This window comes from Acytostelium subglobosum (assembly GCF_000787575.1).
Source record: "Acytostelium subglobosum LB1 DNA, scaffold: scaffold2, whole genome shotgun sequence".
NCBI lineage: Eukaryota > Evosea > Eumycetozoa > Acytosteliales > Acytosteliaceae > Acytostelium > Acytostelium subglobosum.
The window spans coordinates 195,213-212,974 of record NW_012236530.1 but is presented as its reverse complement, the minus strand read 5'-3'; the positions used below and the strand labels follow the sequence as shown (position 1 = coordinate 212,974).

General features: G+C 45.7%; 5 protein-coding genes across 5 annotated transcripts; all 5 read left to right on the top strand.

Annotated features, from left to right (window-relative positions):
- Nucleotides 1-294: 294 nt before the first annotated feature.
- SAMD00019534_008630 (hypothetical protein) lies at nucleotides 295-6,012 on the top strand (the record flags this gene model as incomplete). The annotated part of the gene is made up of 5 exons (XM_012902830.1): nucleotides 295-1,014; nucleotides 1,078-2,989; nucleotides 3,071-3,762; nucleotides 3,828-5,304; nucleotides 5,369-6,012. The coding sequence occupies 5 exons, from the start codon at nucleotides 295-297 to the stop codon at nucleotides 6,010-6,012; spliced, it is 5,445 nt and encodes a 1,814-aa protein (XP_012758284.1).
- Nucleotides 6,013-6,282: 270 nt separating this feature from the next.
- Nucleotides 6,283-8,988, top strand: SAMD00019534_008620 (hypothetical protein; the record flags this gene model as incomplete). The annotated part of the gene is made up of 5 exons (XM_012902829.1): nucleotides 6,283-6,434; nucleotides 6,497-6,575; nucleotides 6,665-6,892; nucleotides 6,975-8,443; nucleotides 8,508-8,988. The coding sequence occupies 5 exons, from the start codon at nucleotides 6,283-6,285 to the stop codon at nucleotides 8,986-8,988; spliced, it is 2,409 nt and encodes an 802-aa protein (XP_012758283.1).
- Nucleotides 8,989-9,291: 303 nt separating this feature from the next.
- Nucleotides 9,292-11,307, top strand: SAMD00019534_008610 (hypothetical protein; the record flags this gene model as incomplete). The annotated part of the gene is made up of 2 exons (XM_012902828.1): nucleotides 9,292-10,794; nucleotides 10,864-11,307. The coding sequence occupies 2 exons, from the start codon at nucleotides 9,292-9,294 to the stop codon at nucleotides 11,305-11,307; spliced, it is 1,947 nt and encodes a 648-aa protein (XP_012758282.1).
- Nucleotides 11,308-12,169: 862 nt separating this feature from the next.
- SAMD00019534_008600 (hypothetical protein) lies at nucleotides 12,170-14,676 on the top strand (the record flags this gene model as incomplete). Its single annotated transcript, XM_012902827.1, has 5 exons — nucleotides 12,170-12,207; nucleotides 12,293-12,369; nucleotides 12,444-12,619; nucleotides 12,698-13,514; nucleotides 13,577-14,676. 5 exons carry the CDS (start codon nucleotides 12,170-12,172, stop codon nucleotides 14,674-14,676), a joined length of 2,208 nt encoding a protein of 735 aa, XP_012758281.1.
- Nucleotides 14,677-15,140: 464 nt separating this feature from the next.
- SAMD00019534_008590 (hypothetical protein) lies at nucleotides 15,141-17,244 on the top strand (the record flags this gene model as incomplete). Its single annotated transcript, XM_012902826.1, has 2 exons — nucleotides 15,141-15,203; nucleotides 15,274-17,244. The coding sequence occupies 2 exons, from the start codon at nucleotides 15,141-15,143 to the stop codon at nucleotides 17,242-17,244; spliced, it is 2,034 nt and encodes a 677-aa protein (XP_012758280.1).
- Between the last annotated feature and the right edge of the window lie 518 nt (nucleotides 17,245-17,762).

Sequence of the window (17,762 nt, the reverse complement as noted above, 5' to 3'; positions counted from 1 at the left end):
TTATTCATTAGTTCTTCTCTTACTGTTTATCCAATAAACATCATTCTTTCTAGTGGATGACCTCTGGTCTAGACTAGATTGGATTCCAAATTTGGAAGTTGTAACTAGGTGAGTTGTTCACAAAACTAGTTTTAAAGTCAAGTCATTCATTCATTCTTTTACATTAAAGTGTAGTAGTTGTAGTAGTAGTTGTAGGATCAGCATATCATATCACATTGATCGCGAATCCCAAAGATGGAGTGGAATAGGGGATTCTCAGCGATGAATTCGAATGGTGCGACTACGACTCCAACGATGACGGGAGCACCTCCTGCTACATCATCAGTGTTTGGAAGTTTGACCTCAATGTCGACGACGATGACACCTCAACAAACTGATACCCATCATTCAACAGCACCTCGATCATCAGTGTTTGGCTCATTGACTTCAATGAGCTCACAGACTCCAAGTGCATTTGGTACAATGTCATTCGGCATTCATCAACCCAACACAACAGCTACAACAACGACGAGCACGACACAGCCAGCATTCGGTTCTGCATTCGGTTCTGCATTCGGTTCTGCATTCAACATACAACCAACATCATCATCATCGACATCATCATCAACACCTCTGTCAATGTTAAGACCACAACCTATTCAATCGATTGTCGGATCATCAAACTTGACAGAAGGCAACAGCGCAGCATCATCATCAATACCAATATCATTTTCATCACATAGCAGCACACAAATGTCAGCTGCCGCAGCGCCTTTCATACCAAGGAGTATTAAGCCAAAGCCAGGAGCACATCCTATGGGTGCACCCATACCGCCAACAACAACAATACACAGCGCCAAGGCGATCAAGTCACCCACCAAGCTCTACATCACCAATCTAAAGATGACCAACGATGTCAACAGACTAAGGACAGCGCTCACACAGCTCTTTAGTCAACACGGTACACTGGCCTCACCGATTCAACTCATTAAGAAGGGTCCAAAGTATCACGCGATAGTTGAGTACACGACAAAGGTATGTTTGTGTGGACCACGCCTAGTCCCAAACCAACCCTTACTAATATGCGGGTATATATAGGATGAAGCCAAGCAAGCAAAGATTAGAGTAAAGACATTCGAAGACTATCCGATTATAGTTAAACAATACATTCAATCAAGTGATCATGGTATGGACTCAGCGACTACAGCCACGCCAGCTGTCGCCCCAACAACAACGACAGCAACGGCAGCAACAACAGATAACCACGCCGGTGGTGATGCGATCAGACCACTGGACGACAGTTTGAAACTTAGGTCTCAAGAGCGCGAACTTAGGTTCCTGCTACAGAGTAAGAGGGCAGCTGCCCCGCCCTCACCATCAACAAGGCTGACAGACATGAGTAGTCTGTTGTCACCAGAGCAACAACATAATGATGGTGCAGAGGCTGACGATGATGATGGTGGCAGTGCAGAGGAAGATGATGCTAATGATCACTTTGATGATGTTGATGATGCTGGCGAAACACAACAAGAATACGACCTTGACCATGATAATGGCGATGATGAAGACACAACAACAACAACATTGCCAACAGCATTCGCAACACCTCAATCAATGATGTCCCCAGATCAAGCATTGGCAACTCATCATCAACCAACGCCATCATCAACAACATACATTACAAGCCATGCTGTTGCTGCTGCAGATGGAATAGTACCATCGACTGATGGTAACAAGGTTGGAACATGTCTTGAGTTCTGTCCTGCAAAGGAGAAGGCACTGCGCGAGGTGTCCAAGGACGTCAACAATCTGGAGAGGATGCCAACGGGCGAGCTAGTGTTGGTCAAGAAGTATCGACGTAACACTGCCGAGCAATCAGAGATTGCACCTGAGGAGATACGTCCGCCCCACATCCTGGCCAAGGTCATGGACCATCTATCACACAACATTGTCGATCGCAAGGATGCCAGGTTCAGCGAGATCCAGAACTTTATTCGCGATCGCAGTCGCTCGCTGCGCCAGGACCTCACGAGCCAGCACTGCCAGGACGAGACATCGATCGACATCCACGAGCGCTGCGTGCGCTTCCACATACTCAGCCACCACTTCCTGTGCGAGGCCAGCCAGGAGGACTTCAACAAGCAGCAGAACTGGGAGCAGCTTTCAAAGTGTCTCACGTCGCTCAAGATCTTCTACGACGACCACTACAAGGCCACGGGCCACACGTACCGCAACGAAGCCGAGTTCCGCGCCTACATCATCCTGAACCTGACGTTTGCCGACATACCTGCGCGCGACCTCGTCTCGTTCCTCATCACCATCCCCAAGGAGATCCAGCAGCACCCCTTTGTCAAGTTCGCCTTTGAGATATCAAAGGCCTATCGATTGGAGAACTATAGCAGGTTCTTCAAGCTCATTATGAAGGGCACCTACCTGCAGGGCTGCTTCATTCATCAGTTCTTCAACCGTGTGCGCATCACCGCGTTGATGCGCATGTCCAAGGCGTTTGGCGCGAGGGGACAGCCGTACCCCGTGAGCGACTTTGCCGCCGGGCTCCTTTTCAGCTCGCTAGATGAGGCGGCACAGTTTGTCACCGACCTTGGACTGACTATTGGCGATTCCGATCAGATCATATTCAAGGGCGATCATATATCAACGGGTGACCCTGGTCCCAAAGTGTCACAGGTGCTGCTCAACAAGGCACCCAAGACCTTCCAGCAGACAATCGATGTGCCTGAGCAGATCACAAAGGCATATTGTCAGTTCTTGGGTATTGATGAGTATGTTCCTCCTCCTGCTGCACATGTCGCAGCCCCAGTGTTGGTCAGGTCACCAGTGTCCACACACGTGCCCTCTGTGATCAGGAAGCAGCCACCTGGTGTGACCTCCCCGCCACCAACAACACTCAAACAAAAGCCAGCAGCTGCCTCCACAACACCTCAGGTCGCATCACAATCAATCCAATCTCCAACACAACAACAAGCTACCTCATCGGCTACTACCTCCACAAGTACCTCGACGACAGATAGTGTATTTGCAAGGCCACAACCATCATTATTCCAAACAACAGCATCACCATCATCCATAACAGCATTTGGTCCAGGTCAAACGTCTTTGTCGTCGACGACGATCAATCAAACTGGCGACAATGACAAGGTTACACAACTGCCGTCGTCGGCGTCACCTTTGTTCTCACAGTTTGGCGTGAACAGTCAACCACCAAAGGATGATGACAAGGAGAAACAGTCAACGGCATCAACATCGTCCCAAGACACACCAGCCATCAACATCATATCGGCAACGCCTGTCAAGAATCCATCATCCAGCGCGTTCGACTTCACTCCTGGCTCAGGTATTCAAGTTGACAAGACACCTGCACACAGACAACAGAGCAACGACGTTGACAGTATGGTGCTAAATACACCTGCGCCTGCATCGGGTGTCGACTTGATATCTCCCATGCGCTTATCAACTCCTGCACTCAATGACCTGTTCAAGACACCTGGCGCTCCCGCCTCCTCCACTGCAGGCTTATCTTCGACACCAACCTACACACCAATGGCTATCTCCGTGATGAAGCCAACAGTGCCCGAATCACCAATGGTGTTGATGACGCCCTATGTCGAGAAGGACAAGTCTATGCTGTCCTCATCAAAGGATACCCATCCATTCCCTCTAACAGAGATCAACAAGCTTGCAGACCAGCAACTGGCCATAGTAGTCAAGTCCAAGACATCACTAAGCGCACCCGTCCTCAAGATACACAGGCCCTATCAAGAGAAGGTATGATCTTGTTGTGTTGTTCAACATCACGTAATATCACGCCGATGACTAACATGCCCCCTCAGGCCAACGATGCGATGATGAGCTACATGCTTAGACAGTGGCGATCACAGTCGAAGCAGTACTTCAACTCAATCAATCAGATGCAATCAATTGAACAGATTGTGTTCCACAATGCTGTGGCAGCAGAGACAGAGCTGGTCACACCACCATTGATCATGATGAATACCAAGCCTTCACAATCATTGTTGGATGACACAGATATAGAGATGATCAACGACAACAATGACTACATTGACAGCAAACCAATCAACATACCATTCTATTGTTATCAATCATTGGCCAAGAATAATCAGAGCGAGAGCAAGATATATTGGAAGATGTTGTACTCTACCCCATCATCATCATCGATTGCAGTCGATGACCATCTTGGACAAGCCATCAAACACTACATCACCTCGACATCATCAACGACCCAGCCAGGCAAGCCATTGTTCAAGCTGGAGCAACTGCAGATACAATACCTTCACACAACAAAGCAAAAGAACGTCACGAGGAAGCTATCAAAGAAGCCAGTCAACTTTGTCGTCCTGGAGACTTGTGGACGCAAGTCTACAGACAAACAGCCACTCTTGGCTCGTGGCACTGGTTGCATATTGTTCCAATTCAATGATACGTTCACATTGGAGAATGAGCAGCGCCTGGCCAATCTACTCAACGCTATCGCGCGTGGTGTTATTCTAGGCGGCGACAATAGTAGACGTGTGCCAATAATGTTTGTTGGAACGACTGAGAACATCTACGCCAAACAAGAGCAGGTGCGTGCCAACATCAACCAATTCATCGATAAGAACAGCGAACAATGGGCAACGGTCGTGAGCGAATGGCAGATCACCGACCTCGACCTCGGCACCCTGTACAGTCATTCTTCGCGCCAGCAGATCATCAAGACACTAGTGTGGCTGGCGAGCAACACTCCTCCAATCCAATCAGTGGACATTATGCCGCTGTCGTCCATCATGGACAACGTAATCTCGACCAAGTTGGCCGACCTCCTGCGACCTTACCACCAGCTCACTGTGCAACCCGAGGAGCTGTCCAGCCAGATGAACCTCATTACACCAAGCGCATTGATCACATACTACAATGAGCTCGTGCAGCAGCTCGCCACACTTGTGACGGACCCCGTGCTGCAAGCCATCCAGTGGCCCATTCCAGAGTTCACGCGCAATGCCCAAACCAGCACCCAATGGAACTCGGACAACAACTTTACATCAATCACAACAGCACTCAACTCAATCAAGATACCATCACTACCCAGTCAGCTTGGTAACTTGATAGCATCAATGGTCGACCATCATCATATATCAGTTGAGGACAGCCTTCGAACACATGGCTACAAGAGTCTGGCACTAACAGGTGACATCAACGTCGTGGACATGTTCCAAGCCTGGTTCCAACGCTTTGCCGACAAGCTCACCACTCAATATCTCATCTCACAAGTCAGGCAGATCCTTCAACAATATGACCTTAAACTACAAAGTATGTTTCCATCAATTCCCTCTATCACTTCCATCGCTCAATCATTCACACCAACCCATCCTAGACCTCCCAGCGCAGTATAGTTTACCACTACCATGGCATATGATCATTGAGTTGGTCATATCACATCAGATCAGTACCATACCTCTACTCAATTGTTACTACCATCCCGACCTGATGACACACTTGGCTTCATTGCCAACGAGTCATCTAACACATTCAACAAAGGATATGGCAACAATTGGTTTGTTACCATCCAGCAACATTCAATCATCATCAACACATATCAGTAGTAATAGTATCAATGACAACAGACCGACAACGACAACATATAGCAATGGTCAACAACATGATGATGACGTGCTGACTTTGGAAGACCTTGATGGTGGCTCACCGATGGACACATTCAATGACATGGCCAATACGATGAGATCAAGGAAGAGGGACTATTCAACATCATCACCTCCAATCAATCAACCAGAGGTCAAACATTTAAGAATCAACAACAATCGAAGTAGTAGCAGCATCATCAGTAGTAGTAACAACAACATCCAACCTCAAAAGAACAACAACAAGTTGGAAGCATTGTTGTATAACCTGGAGAGAGAGAAACGTGAGAGTATATGGTTCGAAGACAGTCTACTCAGATCACTCAGTAGTGGTGGAAGTAATAGTTATATCAATGATAGTAATATTAATAAACCTTGAGGACTTTGTTGATTTGAACAGACATGCGCGTTGACTTCACAATTTGAATGAATGACCAACACCAAAACAAGATATTTTATTCATGAACAGTTTAGGGATCGAATTTTCGAATTGGTGTTGCAAAGGACAAGACACACCAAAACATCCCAACTTCATTGATCTTGGCATCTTCCCTCATTCACACTCAAACACTTAAGTTATCTTGTAATAAATAGCTTGTTAATATTATATATATACTTTCTATTATATATATATATTATATTTGATAGGATGTCTGTAGAGTTGCGACCTCTAGGTATTAAGATTGAACCGAATGAGACGTTCCTCTCATTGGATACCAATCAAAATGTCATTGTACTGTCAACAAGCAGTGGCTTTGGATATATACCATTGACAAACTCAAAGGATCGTGGATTCTATTGGTATGTTTGGATCGGATAACATCATCATCTCACATACTCATTCATTCAATCAAACTCAATAGCTCGGACAAACCTATAAAGGATGTCAAGTTCTCAGCCAGTGGAATATACGCTGCAGCTCAATTCAATGATACTGATATAGTATGTGTACTATGATGTCCGACATCATAATGTTTGATTAGGAGTCATCTGACATTCATTCATTCAATCAATGAAACAACCAACTTTAGGAAATACTTAACTTGCATGATGGACGTAGAGTTATACTACAGACAAGATACAAGTCAACAAAGGGCACAACAATATTGGGATGTTATTTCTTATCATCAAAGCTTGACACTCTACTTGTCATCACAAACATATCACTCGAACTCTATCAGATCAACTCTGCACAGATTGAAATCCAATGCAAACTAGCCAAAGACGTCAAGCACAAGATACATACATTTGTCTTTTCCGTATGTCCACTCGTCCACTCAACACATTCAATCAATCATACAATCAATCAACATACTAATGTTCACGCATTACATGGTACAGGCCAAGGCATCGATTGTATTGACTTATGGAGGCGCTGGAAACACGATACAGCCTTATAAGTTCACACCTACTTATATTGAACGATTGGCAAAGTTCGCAGTGGATAGTCCGGGCCCTTTGGACCTTAATGGATTGTATCTCTCGGTGCTCAGCGGCAAGAATATATGTGTGTTCACGGATCGCAATCAAATGGCCATTTACCAGCTCAACTCTGAGGTGGTGTACCGCACGCTACACATCAAGCTGTTGATGTCGGGTGCCAACTCTATTCATTTCGTCGACAACATAATCATCATGCACTTCAATCAGTACAAGGTGTCGATGGTGTACGATCCCAACATGCTAAAGGACCCCGAGAACTTCCCCATCTCGGCCATCCCCATGGTGCTTGCGACTTCACTCACGCACTCTAGCTCGTCGGGCTCGCTCCAGCAGCTCAGCATGCATCACCCACAGCAGCAACAACAACAGCAGCAACAACTCTATCTGGACACATGGCGCTTCATCTCGCCCAACTACATCTATGACACGGCCAACGGACATTGGTACGAGGTGACGCTCAACTTTGAGAAGATCTCCAACTTCTTCCAGGTGGACACACACAAGATCATCCCATTCCTCCAGCTGCGCTCTAGCATGGGCGCCAAGCTGGCACTGTTTGAGCACATCAGGTATATCATTGAGTATCGATCAGAGTCGCTCGAGACCCTGGGCAAGATCTTCGACTCGCTCAACAACGACCTGGTGCAAAACGCTGGCAAGAACCATACACAGATGCTCTACCAACATCTCAACAAGAGTGGCAGCTCTGAGAACCTCAAGCAATCACTGGGCAGCAGCTCCACACTACTAAAGTCGTCAGCGTCATCGACAGATCTGGCGGCACAGTCGACCACTACCACTAACCTGGGCGGCAGTCTGAGACAGGATTCATTGGCGCAGAAGCCAAGGTTCGTGCCACCGCCCTCGTCAACAACGCGTCCTTCCAACGGAGTCAGTCTGAGCAGTAGCAGAGGCGCCGCCAATGCACTGAGAACCAGCAATGACACGTCAAGCGACAACATTTCACAAGGTTTGCCACATGTGCAACATGCAGCCAGCGTCAACAACAACAATGCACTATCACAATCACAATCACAAACACAATCACAGTCACAGTCGCAGTCCGCTGCAACTCAGACAAAGATTGCAACGAGAGGTCTTACAACAATCATCGTCAACTCTGAAGACCTTCACGAACATGTATTCTATCCAATCTACGAATCGTTAATTCACAAGATACAGGACATCAAGGAGTGCAAGACACGCACGCCACAGGAGCAAAAGAAGGCCCTGAGGCAGGCCGAGATGGACTCCAAGTTCCTCATCGCCGTCGTCACCGAGTACATCCGCTCACTCAACTTCAAGTACTGTGGTCGATCAGACAAGTTGTACACATTGCTAATCAGTTTGTTCATTGACAATCAAATGTAAGTCAGTCAGTCATCTGGAATGATTTCAAGTCACACACTAACATAGTCCAAACATATCAAGGTTCTCACAACTTCATCGATTCCTACAATATAATGTTGTGGAGGACTCTGAGAGCATTGCGATCAAACTGTTGGCAATTGGCGAGAGTTATCCACCTGCACTACAGCTGTCGTTGGACATGTTCAAGCGATTGAATCAACAGGACGTGATCATTTCGACGCTGTTGGAGAAGAAGCAGGTGTTGCTGGCATTGCGCTACATGCGCAGCACGATGAAGAAGTACAACGCCCATGTCAACGTCTTTTTATTGTACGCCTCACAACAGAATGACGACACACTCTTTTACACCGTCTACAAGTTCTTTGAGCAATCCAATCAATTGGACAACTGTGACAAATATGTAGCACTATTCAATGAGAAGTTCAAGCCTACCTCTGCTTCTGCTGGCCATCCACATCATCAAAGGTCATCTTCCGCCTCAACTTCATCAACACCAGGATCCGTTGTCGGTTCAACAACGCCGCCAATTACATCCAAATAAATCCATCATTCATTCCATCGTCATTCTCCATACCTACCCTTTCCATAACCCTAACCCTGACCTACCCTTGCCCTAACCCTACCCTCTCTCTAACCCTTGCCCTCGCCCAACATACTTCCCTCCTTTTTTTTGAATTAATTGTTCACCAAAGGTTGAACGACTAAAGTGCAGTGTTGGGAAACAGAGTCGAGAGAGATAGATTACAACATTGTTGTATTAGCAGTACTCATTCAGTTAGTCAAGATATAGGTGTGTAGTGTATTGCAGTGTAGTCATCTACATCATACATTATCAAATCAGAGAATGACACAGACAGATATCACTTCATTATTGATCGTCAACAATAATAATAACAACAACAATGATGTACAGATGTCCAACAACAATGATGATGATCAATCATCATCATCACCAGCAATGCCAACAACAACAACTACGACTACAAACTATATAGCGTCAACTACAACGACTTCAACTACAACACCAACAAAGAAGAGAAAGAAGTTGACAGAGGAAGAGGTTAAACAACGTGAGGATGAGAAGAAGAAGAAGCGTGATGATAAGGAAGAGGAGAAAAGAAAGAGAGAAGAGGAGAAAAAGAAAAAGGAGGATGAGAAGAAGAAAAAGGATGAGGAGCGTGAAGCTGAGCGCAAGAAGAAGGAGGATGAGAAGCGTCGCAAGGACGAGGAGAAGCGCCAGCGTGATGAAGAGCGCGAGAATGAGCGAAAGAAGAAGGAAGAGGAGAGGCGCGTAAAGGATGAGGAGCGTGAGAATGAGCGCAAGAAGAAGGAGGAAGAGAAGCGCAAGAAGGAGGAGGAGCGCGAGGCCACCAAGAAGAAGCGCGAGGATGAGCGACGCCAGCAAGAGGAGGAACGCAAGCGACTGCAAGAGGAACAGGAGAAGAAGCAACCCAAGCTGACACAGTTCTTTGCCGTCAACACGGAGCACGCGCCAAAGCATCACCAGGCCAAGTCGGACGCGTTCATCCAGCCCGTCGAGCTGCCGCCCAACTCGGAGGTCTACACATTCAAGCAGCGTCACCACTCGGACGCGAAGCAGTTCGACCGGCTGGTGCGCCAGCAGGACACGCCCGTGCACTTTGACGCACGCACCTACTTCAACCAGAAGCAGCTCATCACGCCAACGTTGCGCTTCCGCGTGCGCGCGCTGCCTGGCTCGGTCATCAACCCAGAGCTGATCGGCCGTCTGTCGCGTCTGAAGCTGCTCAAGTTCCACGACAATCAGCGACCGAGCTACTTTGGCACATTCTCACGAGCGACCAAGTTGATCAATGGTCGCAAGCCATTCTCCAAGGACACGCACATGTTTGATTACTCCTATGACAGTGGCGATGAGTGGGAGGCTGACGACGAGGAGGCCGAGAACATCGCGTCGGACGACGAAGTCGAGTCCGAAGAGGAAGAGGACGACGACGATCAGAACTGGATCGAAAAGGACGAAGACTCGGCGAGTGACAATGAAGATCACATGGTAATCATACCAAGTACAACACATACACAAACTCAAGGTGGCGGAGACAAAGACAACAAGAAGAAGAAGATAAAGAGGAATGAGAGGATAAAGAAGAAGAGAATGATTATCATTGATCCTAGTGTGGAGACGACCGCCAACGATCCATTCCTGATGGACATCTACAAGACATTCACAGTGGAGTCACTCGTTGGCGAATGTCCAATCATCATTGCCGACCTCCTTGCCAAATCAGCCAGCCACTCCACCAAAGACAAGAAAGACACAGACTCCAAGCAAGCATTCCCCGTGGCAGCGATACCAATGCTCATTCAAGTATGTGTACCATTCATTCATTCAAGCATATGACTCCTAACATGGAACCATTCCATCACCTGAACATAGTTTGTTATGGCCAACAAGAAAAGACCAGCAAAGGTCATTGGAAAGATGATATTTGATACTTATCCAGGTATTAAGAGGAAGTTGATAATGGAGAAGATTGGGGAGACTTGTGTACAGACTGGAGGAGTGTGGTCAGTGAAGGAACAGTTTGAACATGACCTGCAGGCTACACTGGACGAGAAGTATCCACTGCCAATCATACCCGAAGCACTACTGGCCACTGACCATGCCAACAATACAACACCATCACAATCACCATCCAAAGCCAACAACAACAACAAGAAGAAACAGTCACCAACCAAAAAGAAGACCAACACTCCTGTACAGTCCAACTCACTACTGAGCTATTTCACCAAGTTACCAACACCCTCCACAACTTCCACAACTTCCACATCAACTACTACCTCCTCTGAGGACATCACAATGTCAATCAATGACAACTAGTCAGTCAACCAGTCAGTTATTATTATTTCAATGTGATAGATACACACTGAATATAAACAATATCTAATGGAGGACCTTGTAATGTCAAGGGTCCTCTTGTATTCCACTTCATCTTCAACTTTGGAATCATACCTTTGATCTTTGAATGAATGATTCCAAAAGACATACATGTCATTGTTTGTCATTGATCCGTTGGACGTGGGTTCCAAGGACCCAAAGTCGTTGCAAAACAAAGAGTTCGCAAAAAACCCGGAAAGTGGATCAAGTGGGCAAAGGTCGTGTGGGGTGAGTGGGTTAGGATCAAATAAGTAAAGTGAAGGGTAATTGGGTGAAGTTTATTTTATTATTATTTATTACATTTGAATTGATTGGGGTAAGAGAATGAATGTATGAAAGAGTTAGTGGTTCACCACGACAACAACTTTGATAGTCAAGTGTCAACACACATTCACACTCATACATACACACACACAACCTATTAATTTCAATAATAATTCTCCCTACCTACACAACTACACCACAACAACACAAACAATCTAATCTATTCTATTCTATTCTATTCACACAAACATAGGTCACTGAGCTTGCTTGTCTGTGTCACGTACTATCTTCAAGTTAGTTTGTTAGTTAGTAGTAGAGTAGTAATAGTAATAGTATTACAACATATATATTAATTTATAACAAGGCAGTTGGCTCAATGCGATAAGAAGGGATATAGAGATTGAGATAGAGATAGAGATCGAGATACATATAGAGGTCACACATACAGGTTTCATTCATTAATAGGACGAGACAAACACCTGAAAAAATATATAGTGAGAGAGAGAGAGAAGAGAGAGATATACAGGGAGAGTGAGAGAGAATGGAGGAAGAAGATAAAGCTTTTGAAGACTTGGAATGGTAGGTTTCAAGTCCAGCGGGACAATAATAGTTCGTTGGGTACTAACATTAGCAAACACGCACAATCACAATCACAATCAAACAGTCATATATGTCTACAAACGATATCGGAGATAGTGTCACTGTTCTCAGTGGGCCAGAAAAGAGGTGATAAGAAGTGTAGTATGTTATCTTTAGAGTTTGGAACAATAACAAATAAGTGGAGTGGCACTAACATAACATTATTAATATTATAGCACATAGCTTCTGTAATTCATGTCTGGCACCATACTTTGACATGAGGATGAAGTCGAAATTGACGGTGGAATGTCCAGTTTGTCGTGAACCATTTGATGGTTTCATCGTTAACAATGTAGCAAAGAAGATATTCGAGACTGCCAAGACATTCTCTGCAACAAAGAAGTTATTAGAGGTATGTTCCTGACTCATCCCTCATAATGGGACTATTCCACTCACTCACTCAATCAATCAATCAATCAATCAATTATAGACTGAACTAGATAAACAAAGAGATGAATATATAAGATATAAGGATAATGTTGAAAAGAATGATGAAGTTAGACAAGAGATGGAGAATAGGATACAGAGATTGGAGATGGATTTGAGGACTTTGGAACAACAGAGGGAAAAGTCAGAGACGGAGAATGGCTCATTGATCAGGAGTATGAAGGAGTTCCAAGAGCAGCAGGATTATGAACGTCAGCAATACCAGGAGAACATCAATCACTATCACAAGCAGATCAACGACCTGCAACAGAACAACACGGCACTGAATGAGAGCTTTGCGCATCAGCGCGGTCGCACCAAGCTGGCGGAGGAGCGTGCCAATCAGTACGCCAAGCAAAGTGAGGAGTTGGGCAACCAGCTGCACGAGTTGGACGCAGGCAGCAAGCACGCCCAGCGCGAGAAGGCCGCACTGGTCGAGCGCACGCGCGACTTGGAGTCGCGACTGCGCCAGAGCGAGCGACATCACGAGCAGCTGCAGCAGATGCTGGACGAGTCCAAGAGGCAGATGGCCGAGGAGAAGCGCAAATATCTGATCAATGCCGACGAGCACTCGAGGAGCAACGATCGCATCCACGACCTGGAGGGTGCGTTGGCGAGTGTTCGCGTGGAGCAAGCCAAGAAGGAGCACGAGACCGAACAACTACGACGAAAGAACAGACAACTGGAGAAGGAGCTAGAGGACATGAAGGCCAGGCAGAACCCCGCCAAGCAAGAATCCTACCTCGACCTCATCAAGATGAACACCATCACCTCATTCTTTAGCAAGGCTTCAACGAATGACTTTATCGTCCCCTTCAAAGGTATGTTTGATCATTCACTCACTCCTCGCGAGTCAAGGCTAACCTTGCCACCACCCTCCTAGACTTTACAATCAAGGAAAGAAGAGGAACAAACAGGAACAACTATATTGTTAGAGCTATCACCAAGTCGAATACACAGTGCATTCTGAAACAGATCAACTTCCAACCCCCAAGTAGACTGTACTACTCATCGGTGCCAACTGACAATGATTTGGCGGCATTCCGCGAGTCAATGATACTGTCCAAGCTCAATCACATCAATCTGCTCACGGTCGACAACATGACAAAGGACGACGCGGGCAAGTACTGCGCCGTGATGTCGCCGTTCGTGCCCAACGACCTGGAGTTTCTGCTGGCGGCGCAGAAGCACAAGCCGTTCGACGCCAAGACGGTCAAGTTCATCGCCTACCAACTGGTCTCTGTTGTGCACTATCTCCACTCGCAGGAGCTGGTGCATCGCGACATTAAGCCCACCAGCATCCTGTTGTTTGACGACTACCAGATGAAGCTGTGCAGTTTCAAGCTCTGTGTCTCTGTGATGGCCTCCACCACCATCCTGATCCCGCCAACCTTTTCCAACTACTCATCGCCCGAGATCATCCTGAATTGTGGCATCACTCAAAAGAGCCTCGACTGGAAAGCGATCGACATGTGGAGCATTGGCTGCATCATTGCAGAGATGCTCTTTGGACAATCGTTGCTCAACCTCCAGCAGGGCGGCGACGGCGTGCTGACGTCGGGCACGTCGATGGGCCTCCTCATGACCGACCAACAGGGCAGTCTGGGCAGCGTCAATGGGCCGCGCATGTCTCTTCTGCGACAGATCATCAACTTTAGAGAGTGTGCGCCAAAAGATGCCAACTACTTCACCAATCAGAACATCGACCTGCGCTTCAACCCGACCAAGTCCATCGTGTCGGATCGCGTCGACAGCAAGGGCAATCCATTGGCGGGCATCAGTCGTGAGGTGGTCGATCTACTGAGCCAACTGCTTCGCTTCGATCCCAACACACGCATCACGTCGAAGGAGGCCATCGAGCATCCCTACTTCACCAGGGACCCCAGTCTGGTGCTTTGCGATTCCAGCTCCTACGCCGACATTGCGTCCAGTCTCACCGATAGGAACATCAGAGAGTATGTCAAGGAGAAGTGTATAATATAACCCCGGGTGTATGGTCATGATCAATCCATGGCAAGCGAATGCTTCTGGTCATCATTGTTAATGTTTGGGTTGCTATCTAAACAATATCAATATAACATTAAAGAGTGATGGATGGATGGATGTTGTTCCTTTTGTTTATTAATAATTAATCATGAATAATTTATTATGTACCATGTCTACCAACTAATCAATCTATCCAAAAAGGCTATTTAGGGAAGAAAAATGAGATTGATCGATGAGACGGAATTGATCCAAAAACAGATCAACTTTGGACTTTTGAGGTTGATGGGTCGTCCTCATCGACCAAATAATAGTCTATTTCCAGAACATCAACACATAATGGTACATGATGCTGTCGACTCCCTAACATATATCTTGATTCGAACGAATAGTTCATCACATACGAGACCTATACTTTGTAATCAAACCGATGTCCATAGTCCCATTTTAACATAAATAGTAGAATGAATAAGAATTTATTATGTTTATTACTCGTTCTCTTGTTGAGTCTTGAGTTAATCTCGATTGTAAGTAAACAAACATCATGCCCCAAGTCAGTCAATCAAACCTAGGTACTAACCTAAAATCACTGAACAGACACATGCTCAAGCCACACCAAAGCCAAGAGCGCCTAGAGTGGTCAAGATTCAAGTTGACAAGGGTAGTTGGTTCGAGGTGATGGCCCAAACGACCAACAAAGTCTATTCAACACCTGCTGTATACTTCCAAGACCTCCCAGCCGATGGTGCCAAGTTCATGGAGGGCTTGAAGGCGGCAATGGTGGCACTCACAGCATGCACACCAACAGATTGTCCAAATGCAGTCAACGCGATCAACACAATGATGGCAACGTTTATCGACAAATCAAGTTCGACCCAGTTCATCGACAGTTGGTTCATGAATGATCTGAGAGGAGCTGTTGGCAAAACGTTGGAGTCAAACGACGCTGCACAAGTCAAGATCAGGTTTCGTGGTACCAGTTCACTCTTGGCTAATCTTGCAAAGAGTGTCGAGAGTCAACTCAAACTCAACACAGAGACAACTCGCAAGACTGTACGCACAGCATTCAGAGCACTCGAGAGCAATCTACGAATGATCATCGACACCAACTTTGATCCGAACCCAAAACACCTTGCAGAACTGCCTCAATACACCATGGCAGCCACTTTCTACTTTATGATTCAGTCACAGTTCCAGAGGTTCGCCACTCAATGGGGATTCGACAGCACTGTGATTGATGCTCAAAGTCGGAACTTGAAGACATGTCTGGTCAAGTACTCCAACCATGCTCGTGACACATTTGAATTGGCTGTCTCCAAGATTGCACTTGAGCCCGAGGAAGGTCCGATGGCTGGACAGAACAAGTTTGATCGAGTGATACAACTCCGTCGCACAATCATCCCTGCCGTGTTTGACTTTGTCGCCATGTGGTCGCGCATGGATGGATCGGTGTTCCCCTCTGGCAGTTATGCAGAGCCCATTCGCAAGTTGTACTCACCGACTGCTGGCTTCCTCGTGGATTGGCAAGCAGTCGACAAAGTCCATAGCAAACAATATGAACCGGACTATATCACTTATCAAAGAACGGAGGAGATGTTCCAACATGCCAACCATGAACAGTACCTTGGACAACTCATTCAGGTCAAGTTCATTCAAAACTACTATTATTTGCATTCAATTGGTCCAAAGTCTATGCAGAGAAACAAGATTGATACGATCGAGACTGGTGGATCTCGAGGTAACAGTCCACAGGGTAAAGCAATAGGAGGACTTCCCGCTGGTATCATAACATTCAAGTTAAGTCCAACCCTCAACGACCAGAACATCTCACTAGTGAGCGAAGCCTTCCCCTTGATGATTGCATCCACCAATCCAGGACCAAAAAAGATTGATTTGCATTTCCATGGCATTCCAAAGAGGAGACCAGGATGTTGGCTGCATGTTGAACTGTTAGAACAATACGAATACTGCGTATTTCCAGAAGATTGGGAGGTGCCATACAAGGACAACACAGACTTCTCAGTGACTGGCCACAAGATCACTGACATCTTCGCATGGTACATGACCATTAGATCTGAAGAAATAGGTACTGCCGATGTGATCCAAGCAGCCTTCATCCCAAAGGAGGTATTTCCAGAGAATGCCCTGCTCCCAAAGGTGACCACGATGATCAATGCCCAGAAATATGTCACCAGTAATGGAAACGTTGGCCTTGTTCGAGATGACTTCATGATTGGATCACATTCAATGAAGATGCCAGCAGGTAGCGCTCTGATGTTCTACTTTGAAGCATCAGGAGCAGATAGATCATTCAACATTGGACTCTTTGCCAAGGCACCTGTCAATCCTGCGTCAGTATCAATCTTCCGTCAAGTTGGCTCAGCAAGCAGAACATTGATCACAACAATCTCCATTCCAATGTCTGATGATTACAAGTCATACATTGATATTAGTACTGTTGTTCCCATCAAGAAGGATCCATACACCACGAGAGAGAGCTTTACAATCGAAACCAATACCGTCATCTATTTGAACTCTGTCATATTCAGTCCATTGCCAGTTGTCTAATTAATCAATAAAGTCTCGCTCCTTATTCAATCAATCAATATCATAACTATATATTGATCTGTCGTCGATCGCGAGTAGTAATAACTGTTTGTTGTTGTATCGTCAACAACAGTCAATTACAAGTCAGTGAGTGATTGATCGAACCATCATATATTGTAAATTGATTAATTAATTAATTAATGTATCAACTTTGTCAATCTAAATATAATAATAATTTGGAAATAATAATCTCCATTAATATTTGTAATATATAGAATAGGGAACGATCAAAGAATGTATAAAATAGACATTCTGTTTGGCTTGTCATGTGATCCTACAAAGTGATGAACATCCAAACGACGCACAAACAACCCCCCAACATCAAGTAAATTGAACAACTAGATCAGATTGGTGTTGCTGACAATCGAATCGACGCCCTCACAAATGATGACATAGATGTTCTTGAACATCATTGAGAGAGTTATAAATACATTCAATATTGATCGACTTAATAATATATTATTTGTATTAAATTGTGA